The sequence below is a fragment of the Aythya fuligula genome, chromosome W (assembly GCF_009819795.1).
Source record: "Aythya fuligula isolate bAytFul2 chromosome W, bAytFul2.pri, whole genome shotgun sequence".
Taxonomy (NCBI): domain Eukaryota; kingdom Metazoa; phylum Chordata; class Aves; order Anseriformes; family Anatidae; genus Aythya; species Aythya fuligula.
The window spans coordinates 13,367,273-13,377,882 of NC_045594.1; the positions used below are offsets into that span (position 1 = coordinate 13,367,273).

A 10,610-nucleotide genomic window follows, 5' to 3' on the forward strand; every position below is an offset into this window, starting at 1 on the left:
CCATCCCCAGCCAGCCTGCAAACAAGACCAGCAGCAGCACGGCCAGCTGGAGAAGCCAGGAGGAATGCCAGCGTGCTGCTGTCAGGGGAGGCAAGGCCAGGGAGGGACAGACGGACACTCAGCAGACCCTCCTGTGCTGCAGCTCTGCCTGCAGAAGAGTCAGTTCATGCTCATTGCAGGCAATCTGTAGTCATCTCAAATTGGCTGAGACCTCCCAAAGACAGAGCACTGGGCATTGGAGGGTTCGCAGCTCCTAAAGATCAGCTAGGATAAAACCTGAGAGGACCACAATGATGATGTTGGTGTAGTTTCTGGGCTGAGGTGTGGGAAGGGACTTTATGAAGTTCATTGATTCAATATTGATCTCTCACTGCAATTCTCTTGGAGTCACAGTTTGCAGTACAAACCTGACCACCTATTACCATGAAACCGGCCTCCGCTCTATCACAGGTATCTGCAAGCAGAGGCTACAGAAAAAGTCTTGTCTTTCAGGTAGTCCCTGCCCAGGTCTTTCTCTTGAAAAATCCAATTTTAAATGCCAATCTCTAATGCATTTTCTACTCCTCACTGGAGAAACAGAGAGACCCACCCTGCCAGATGCTATCAGCCGTCGGATGTGCCAGCTGTAGAAGACCCGTCTGCCAGAAGGCCCTGCTGCCAGAGCCTCACGGTGTCAAGAGCCTGCAGATGTGTCCTGCCACACGCTGCCCTCTGTTGTTGCGCTCCTCAGTGCCTCCAAGCCCTCTCTCCTTCTCTCCTCTCTGCGTGCCAGCTGCGGTCAGAGCCCCCAGCCCTGCTGCGCTGTGCAGAGGAGCTGCTCCTGGGCACAGCTGTCTCTCTGCACCAGGGCCCTGTTGCCACGAGCTCTCTCTGTCCCACGAGCCCGGCCCAGCTCAGCAGCACAGCACCCGACCATGGCATCGTTTGCTCTGTGCCCTTGGGTTCCCTCGAGGTGTCCCCAAGGCCTCAGGGCTGACAGCTCCCCAAGGCAGCAGGGTCTCTGCTGGGGTGTGCTGACTGAAGCACACTGAACGCATCACCAACTACTCCTTGCTGAATTTGGGAGAGACTGATTTTAGAAGCGTAATTTATTCTATTAAAGTTTGATTGTCAAACATGAGTAAAACAATACCCTTCCTTAACCCGTATTCCCCCCACACTGCATGGCAGGATACCTCAGCCATGACTACTAGGGATCATTTCACTCCTCTGAACGTGTTCTAACAAAAGAGGGGGGACCAGAATGCTCTAAAAGGGTTTCCATGAAGGGAATGGGACTCTAAGACACCATTTGTTGAGTTTTCCCAGTAACACACATGGAAGATCCTCTACCCATACACAAATCTCTTCTTCCTCTCTCACATGACCAGCATGGAGACTGGGATGTGGAACACCCTCATCACTCAGCTGGTGCCTGTCACCAAACACCTGCAGATGCCGTGCTTCCTTCTGGGGACCATGCTCTACGGTCAGCCCTGGGCTGTATGCCATCCCTGTTCTCTGCAAGGCTCGAGTACTGGAAGGTCTGGCTCCAGAAGGCAGCTGTACCTGAACCAGGGGAATTTCTCTCATGTGCAGTAATTATTTCTTCTTCTCTACCCAGACACAGTTCTGTGGCCCCAGTGTCATAGACACCTTCTGTGGTTTTGCCTCATTGCTGGAGCTGTCCTGCAGTTCCAAGGTGATACTCACAGTCTTTGATTTCATAATCTACATTTTGGATCCAATCTTCCTCTTCCTTCTCATGCAGTTTTCAGGTGTGTGTGTGTCCTGTATTGGCAGGCCAAGGCCTTATCTACCTGCTCTTCTGTCCTCACGAGTGTCACTGTTTTCTATGATACTGCCATCACGGTCTCTGAGAAGGCCAAATACAGCCCTCCTCAGAGATCTTAACAAAACTCTTTCCCAAGCAAACATCATCCTCCTGGTCACTCTTCAGATTGCTTAGAGGTGGTGTGGGAAGGGTGACAGAGGTTCAAGTGGATCTGCAGATGTCATCATAAGACCTATCTCAAAGACCTTGGAAAGGACAGATGGATCAAAGACATTCCTCAGAACATGGAAATGACAGATGTCAAACTCATCTGCTAATAGGAGGGCAAGCAGAAGGATGATAAAGCCTAATCAAGGAATAAAATGCCAACCTTAGCCTTAACCCCCAAACCAGACCTAAACTGAAGTCCTCAGAGCTTGCCCTTATCCTAAACCTTGACCAGGATCCCTAAGCCGAACACCAATCCCTCCCTCGATGCTTTGCCATTCCCTTGATCCTGGAGGGTGCCCTCTAATCCCTAAACATTAACCTGATCATCTAACCCCCAAAGCCCTCCAGCATGCACACAGCACATCTCAGCTTCAACCTCACTTCTATCCCTAACTTCAGCTGTTTGTCTCCTTGGGGCAGGGCAGGGACTGTGAGGTCCTGCAGCAGTCCCATGGCATTGGAAGAGGCATGTGAGGTGACAGGTATGTGATCAGATCAGAGGCCACAAGGAGGAGCTGGCTGGGAATGCTGGGATGAGGTCAGATGTGCCTCTGGATCTGGTGGGCATGCAGGAGGCAATGGCTGTGAAGGAGGCTGGGAGGTCACTTCTGTCTCTGGAGCTAATGGACAAGCAGGAGGAATGTGGCACAGATAGGGATTGTAAACAGCAGAAGCATGCACATGGCATTGAAGATGATGGTGAGGCACCTTCTGTTCTGGTCAGGTGAGAGACCACAGGAAGGCTGATGGCATGGGAGTCATGCTTGAAGTAGAGCTAGTGAGACCATAGAATAAGAGAATGGCTCCTGTTGGAAGGGACCTTAAAGGTCATCTAGTTCCAACCCCCTGGCCAAAAGCAGGGATGCCCCCCATGAGATCAGGTTGTCCAGGGCGTCATCTACCCTGCTCTTGAACAGCTCCAGGGATGGGGCATCCATAGCTTCTCTCGGCAACCTGTTCCAGTGCCTCACCTCCATCTGAGTGAAGAATTTTCTCCTAACCTCTAATCTAAATCTCCCCTCATTTAACTTAAAAACATTTCCCCTTGCCCCATCATTATCTGACTGAGCAAAGAGTCACTCTCCATCTTTTTTATAAGCCCTCTTTAAGTACTGAAAGGCCACAAAGAGGTCACCCCGGAGCCTTCTTTTCTCCAGGCTGAACAGCCCCAGCTCTCTCAGCCTTTTTTCATAGGAGAGGTGCTCCAGCCCCTTGATCATCTTTGTGGCCCTCCTCTGGATTTGTTCTAACAAACCCACACCCTTCTAGTGCTGGGAGCCCCAGTTATGGATGCAGGACTCCAAGTGGGGCCTCACAAGGGCAGAGTACAAGGAGTAGAAGTAGAAGTGACCTCCCTCCACCTGCTGGCCACTCCTCTGCTTATGGAGCCCAGGATGCAGTTGGCCTTCCGGGATACAAGCACAGAAAGTACTGTCTCACTGTTGATCTCATTGTCTGTCATAGGTAAAGATATTAAACAGCACCAGTCCCAGGACAGACTCCTGAGGTACAACACTTGTCAGCAGCCTCCACTTGGACATAGAGCCATTGAGCACCACTCTCTGGGTGTGACATTCAGGCCAACTCCTTATCCACTGAATGGTGCACCCAACAAATGCATATCTCTAATTTGGAGATCAGGATGTCATGTGGGACAGTGTCAATGGTCTTACAGAAGTCCAAGTAGATGACATTGATCGGTCTTCTGTTGTTGTCTGATGTGATCACTCCATTGTAGAAAGCCATCACATTGGTCAGGCACAATTTGGACTTTGGTGAAGCCATGCTGGTTGTCTGAGATCACCTCTTTGTCTTGCATGTGCCTTGACATTGATTCCAGGAGGATCATTTCCATGATCTTGCCAGATCATGGCAAAGGGCACAAAGACCTTTGTGTCCTTTACTCTCCTGAGTACAATACGACTTCCTTCTAAGGAATGGAGTAGCCAACACAGGTGAGACAGATATTATGTGATCACGGATGTCATCAGAAAGCTGATCCCAATAAGATATGGGGAGGTCAGAAGCAGCCTGGACAAGAGACATATGAGATTTTGGTGTGGGAAGACGAGCATGGCCAGCAGAAATTAATGGTTTCATAGAGGTAAAAACATTCCTGCAATGCCAATACTGCAGTAACAATGAATTAAAAAAGCCACATATGGCCCTTAATTATTTGAACCAGTAATTTTAATCCCTAAACCTAAATGCTACTACAACACTCTGAAAGGAATCAATTTTCGCTCTTGATAACCGTAATCCCTTCCCTTAAAACTAACATTAAAATGCTCTATTTAACCCTAGACTCCCTGGCAGATGTAAAACACCCGTAAACCACAGAGCTTGTCCATACCTCAACCACAGACCTGACAGCACAAGCAGAACAACAAACACTCCTACTAAAACTTTGCTTAATCTCTAACATAGTAAGTGAAAAATAGGTACCGAGGGGGCTAGAGAAAACTTAGCTTTACCTCAGGATCTCATGGCCCAGCAGGAGCAATGTGACTGTGGCAGTGACTGTGAGGTCACTTCTGTCTCTGCACTTGATAGGGCAGCAGCAGGAACGTGTCACGCAAAGGGACTGTGAGGTCACTTGTGTCTGGAGGTGGCAGGTCAGCCTTGACTTCTCCCTGGGACTTGCACTTTTGGGCTGAAATCTGACAATATCCCTGCTAGGCCAGCAGAAGGCACCTGCTTGGCATGCTGACTGGGGGATCCCCTCTGCCTCCAGACCCAGGAGGACCCAGGCAGAAAGAAGGCCCCAACATGGGTTGTCCTGTCCCTTCTGCTTGAGTCCATGAGTGGGCAGCAGCAGGCACAAGGCTTGGCTGTGTGTAGCCAAGAAGCTGCAAGGCCAGCAGCAGGCCCCTGGCTTGGAAGCTGCTGCTGAGGTGACTTGTGTCTGGTTGGCTGAGAGGCCGCAAGGAGCCTGCTGGGTTGGGATGCCTACTTCAGGAGTGGTTTCCACCCTGATGGAGCTTTCTGTGGTAGTAGGAAAGAGCAGGAGAGAAAAACTTGCCACAATGTGTGCCCAGGAATGTTGGCAATGGCCATGAGGACGAAGAAATATCCCTCAAAGGGTCGTGCTGTAGTGCCACAGGTCACCCTCTGATCAGACCATGGCTTTGTGTTTCAAGGAACAGCTGGTGAGGGTTGACAAGACATGGGAGAAAGCAAGGGATGAGAGCAAATTGGTGAACAGAGATGTTTGTCTGCAGACTTCAAGGAAATAGGACAAATTGTGGGACAACGTAGGAAAAGCTACAGAGGAGAAGGCAGAGGGTGCTGGCAAGAATGGAAGGTCCCAACAGCCCTGAAGGTTTTGTCACCTTGGCTAGAGCTTATGAGGACAGATGTTATACTCGTTGCAGTGGGGCCTCATTGATTCCTTGCAACCCTGTGCAGCACCTCAGAGGTGTCATACCAGTGTTCTCATGGCATCACACTGCCCACCACATCCCACAGACCCCAGCAAGACCCTTAAGCCAGATGTGGCAGTGCAGAATCTCCCCTTCCAGAGGCTGGGACCAGACCTTGGCTCTTCTGCATCACCAAAACCAACCAAGACATTTCTCAGCACAGTGCTTTGCCTGTCTGCAATCATGGCCTCCAATTATCTGCCCTAACAAGGCCCTGGGGAGGCTTTGTTAGTAACAGCCCTCAGTGGGGCCCATTAATACTCCAAGTCACTTCAGCTTTTCCTTCTGACTTTACTTTCTCTAGCAGTTGCATCAGTCACCTCTCAGTACCTGAACTTCACAGACTCAACACCAAAATGCACCATGGAACTCATTAAAATGCAGAAACACCTAACATCTCTTTGATAGTTTTCTTCAAGCCTTCATTCCTTTTGCAGCTAATTGCAGAGCTGCAAGATGTAATTAAGGAAGATTTCAAAGAGCAACCAATAAAAAAATTTTCTTGTTTCAAAGGCTGAATTTTGCTGCATTTCAGTTTTGAACATCATTCTCCTATTGCTATTCATCCAGGGTGACTTCTTTGGAGACCTTCATTGGGAGGAAGAGCAGAGTGTGCTGGTCTGACAGCTCCACTGCCAGCAGTGGTCTTTGTCCCTGTCAGTGCAGCCCAGCCCAGCACATGAAACCCTTTCTAAGAGAAGTCAGGGGTGTGTTCAGAAAATAATAAAAGAAAATAAAAATATAAAATAAAATAAAATAAAATAAAATAAAATAAAATAAAATAAAATAAAATAAAATAAATAAAATGAGATTCAAATGACCATTGGATCCTGAGAAATTCAGCCTGAATCTCAGTAGACACCTAGACATCCATGGACTATATTGGGTCATCTGTGGAAAACTCAGGGTGAAAAATAAAGAAAATACATCTTTATTGGCTGTAGCTGTACCCATGAGCCTGGCCTCATTGCGGAAATTGTTCCCTTCCAGACACAGAATCCTAAATAGAGTAAAGTGAAAAGAGCTGCCCAGTCAATAGAGTAGGGCAAAGTCCTACTTCCTGTGCTATAGATGCAGAAGGCAAAAAGAATTGCATTGTGCCTGACACTACTCTGGGACGTGTCACCCAGGTCAGGCAACTTTACCTTAGTGCTGACAAGTCCATCACTAAAGCACACTCCCAAGCTCTACATCTACACCTTGGCTCTCCAGTCGATGACCCAGCTCATGGATGGCAATCAGGGAGTCTCGGTTAGCGTGACGCTGCCTCAGGTGTGTCACCATGGTAGCCATTGGCACCTGCTGTTCTTCAACCCTCAGCAAACCCACAACAGAAGGGTTCTGTGGGAGGCCAAGCAAGGTAGACAACAGTTTCATGTCCTTTATCTCCAAGGCAGCTCTGCCAAAGCCCCACCGGTGGTGCCCTCTTGGAATTCTGAATTCCCTCTCCTGAAGCAGTCTATGCCGAGGATGCACATAGCATCTGGGCCAGTCTCAATGGGGTGCTTTTGCCATTCCTTCCCAGTTAGACTCACTTCAGCCTCCAGTACAGTTAACTGTTGGGCTGCCCCTGTCACTCCAGAAGTACAGGTGGGTTCTACCTCTTTCTAGCTTGATGGCATTAGGGTACACTGTGCACCGGTCTCCAGTAGAGCCTGATACATTTGTGGGTCTGATGTGCCAAACCATCAAATATACCGAGTCCAGTAAACCCGATTGTCCCTTTCTTCCCTGCCTCCCCCTGGCTGGAAGCAGGACACCACAAGTCCTGCTCATAGTGTTCATTTATGTTGCCGGTAGAGAGACCAAAGGAAACACGTCCCACCGTGGCACTGTCATCTAACAGGGCAGGGGATAGGGTGCTGACAGTCAAGGAAGGCATTTGGGTGTGGAAGGTGGGTCCCAGCAGAGAAAAGGAGTCAAGGCAGTGGGCTGGGGGAGGCCAGGAGAAGCAGCCCAAGGGGTGGTGCTGCTGGTGAGGACACGTTTGTGGCAGCAGCTGGAGTGGGCAGCTGTGAGCAGGCGAGGGGAGGCCAGGAAGTGCATGGCAAGAGCGCTCCTGCCAGCAGAGCCAAGGCCGGGGCCGAGCCCAAGGGCAGAGGCAGGCCCAGGGCAGGGGGCTGCAAGGGCCATGCTGAGCTCCCTGCCCCTGCAGCAGCTGCCCTGGCCCTCGGCCTCCTCTCCCCTGCCCCTGCAGCTCTGGGCTCCCTTGGTGCAGCCCTGGCTCTGCAGCACCAAGCCCTGCTGGAAGCCCTCCCCTGCATGCTGCCACCGCTCCCTGACGCTGCTGTTGCCCTCTGCCAGGCACTGCCCAGCCCAGCCCAGCCCCTGCCCACCTCTCCCCAGCTCCCTACCCTTACCTGCTCATCCTTTTGGCCCTTTCAACTGAAGGCCTCTGAGACCTTCGCACTGTGACCCAGCTGTGTGCCCTGACATTGCAGAGCTCCCATCAGTAAATCCATCCTTTGACTTAGCTTTACTGTGAAGATCCACTCACTGCCCACCCAACACAAGGCACACAGTGTCCCAGGATAACCCTTAGGATATTCTGGTGGCTCCCAATACAACCTTGATGCCACCAGTCCTGTCAAGTTTCAAACCCAGGAAGCTGCTTCTTGACTGGTCATGTTCTCCAGGGGCACTGGGCATCCACCAGTGATGACTCAGTCCAGCCCTGACTCCCTCACCCAAAACCTGGTTCCCCCATGCCCCTGTGTCCAGGTGGAACCCCAGTACAAGACCACGACCTTCAGTCTGGTACTCCCTGATTATCTTCTGCAATCCAGTTTGGGAGCCCTGAGCACTGGGCAACTTCCTTTTACTATCAAGATACTACAACAAAGGCCAGGTGTCATTTAGGGATAAACACATTCAGAGATAGCCTCTGGCTCATGCAGAGAACTGGTTATCTGGAAAAGAGGAATGAAAGCACACATTTAACAGCAAGCAGAATTTTAAAGAATGCTCTACCCAAAGGTCAGAAATTGCCTGAGATTAACTTGAATAAAACTAGAAAAGTGAGATACCAATTTATTGCTAAATAAATATAATCAGTTTCTTCAGTGTGGCTTTCAGCTCCTGGTTCCTCATGCTGTAGATGAGGGGGTTCAGTGCTGGAGGCAGCACCGAGTACAGAAATGACACCACCAGGTCCAGGGATGGAGAGGAAATGGAGGGCGGCTTTAGGTAGGCAAACATGACAGTGCTGATAAACAGGAAGACCACAGCCAGATGAGGGAGGCATGTGGAAAAGGCTTTGTGTCGGCCCTGCTCAGAGGGCATCCTCAGCACTGCCCTGAAGATCTGCACATAGGACAGCACAATGAAAACAAAACAACCAAATGCTAAAGAAACACTAAACACAACTGCCCCGACTTCCCTGCGGTAGGCATCTGAGCAGGAGAGCTTGAGGATGTGGGGGATTTCACAGAAGAACTGGTTCATAGCATTGCCTTGGCAGAGGGGAAGGGAAAACGTGTTGGCTGTGTGCAGGACAGCAATGAGAAAGCCACTGCCCCAGGCAGCTGCTGCCATCTGGGCACAAGCTCTGCTGCCCAGGAGACTCCCGTAGTGCAGGGGCTTGCAGATGGCAACGTAGCGGTCGTAGGCCATGGAAGTGAGAAGAAAATATTCTGCTGATATAAAGAACAGAAAGAAAAAGACCTGTGCAGCACAGCCTTGATAGGAGATGGCCCTGGTGTCCCAGAGGGCATTGGCCATGGCTTTGGGCAGAGTGGTGGAGATGCAGCTCAGGTCGAGAAGGGCGAGGTTGAAGAGGAAGAAGTACATGGGGGTGTGGAGGCGGTGGTGGCAGGCTACGGCGCTGAGGATGAGGCCGTTGCCCAGGAGGGCAGCCAGGTAGATGCCCAGGAAGAGCGCGAAGTGCAGGAGCTGCAGCTCGCGCGTGTCTGCGAATGCCAGCAGGAGGAACTCGCTCACTGAGCTGATGTTGGGCATTTGCTTTGGACATGGAGACTGCAAAATGAGAAACAAATATACATATATAGAGTCTTATGATTAAAGTCTTTGACTAAAATTCAGTAAATTCCCAGTGAAAGCCTTACATTCCCTGTTTCCAAGAGCACATTTGTCTATCTCCCTGTCTGGAGCCCTGCTTTGTATTTGCTGAGTGTCCTGTACACAGCAGCCACTTCTGCCCATCAGCCCCCAGTGGGACACATGCTCCACTGCACTGACAAATGTCATTGCTGTGGGGGCAAAGCTCAGCCAGAGGGCACATCCAGGAGGGCTGCTCTGTCCATCCCCTGGTGCCCAGCTGCTGGCTGCTTGCAGCACTCAGCTGGGGGATGGATGCACACAGAGGTTGTGTTGAAAAACCACATCCCCTTGTTTGCAGGTCCTAAAGAAGAGCTCAGAAAAACCCTGGTGCAGTGTGTAAGCAGAGTGAAAAGAAGGGATATTCTCACGTTCATCACTAACCTGTTTGTGTCTCAGTTCAATGCAATAGGAAGCTCAGTCACCAGTGCAAATCCAGCTACCCCATTAACATAGAGCCTGCCCCACAATCAGAGCAGGAAGAGGCAGGCAGAGAGTGCAGAAAGTGCCTTCTCTTTTCAGGCAGCCCCTGCACTGCCCTTCCTTTGCCCAAGCCCCTGGGCTCCCAGTCAGGCTGAGTGCAGGGACCCTGCTCTGCACCACAGCCGTGAGAAGCCCTTCCTGCACCCCCGGCTTCTCCTTCCTCCAGGGCCTGCAGCTGCATTGCCCTCCAGCCAGAGACTTACCGGGTTCAGGGCTGGGAAGTGTTCTCCCCCAGTGAGTTCTGTGCATCCTGCCACTTCTGCCTGCCTTTAAGCACTCTGTCTCTGCAGGCAGTGCCCCCAGCCCTGCTGCGCTGTGCAGAGGAGCTGCTCCTGGGCACAGCTGTCTCTCTGCACCACGGCCCTCTTGCCACGAGCTCTCTCTGTCCCATGAGCCCGGCCCAGCTCAGCAGCACAGCACCAGCCCAAGGCACTGCAATCACCCCTCTGGGGGCTTTGCTGATGAGCCCACGAACCTCAGGCACTCAGAGACAATTGAAGACATCTCTCCAGAAGTCCAAGTCAGAGGCAAGTTTCCTGCAGTGTGCCCCTAAGGGTCAGCACTGACACAGCCTCCCTTGGAGCTTGTTAGAGCAGAACCCTGGAGGCAGTGAGGACAAGGAGACAAAGGCTATGTGAAGGTGACACTGATGTGTAGGAAACATG

At 51.0% G+C, this 10,610-nt stretch overlaps 1 protein-coding gene across 1 annotated transcript; it reads right to left on the bottom strand.

The window, feature by feature from the left end:
* Positions 1-8,442: 8,442 nt before the first annotated feature.
* LOC116501450 (olfactory receptor 14C36-like) lies at positions 8,443-9,363 on the bottom strand. Its single transcript, XM_032207023.1, has one exon. It carries the CDS (start codon positions 9,361-9,363, stop codon positions 8,443-8,445), a length of 921 nt encoding a protein of 306 aa, XP_032062914.1.
* Positions 9,364-10,610: the final 1,247 nt, after the last annotated feature.

What these genes read in the sequence shown, in the direction of transcription:
- LOC116501450 (XM_032207023.1), bottom strand. Translation starts at nt 9,363, where the DNA reads ATGCCCAACATCAGCTCAGTGAGCGAGTTCCTCCTGCTGGCATTCGCA.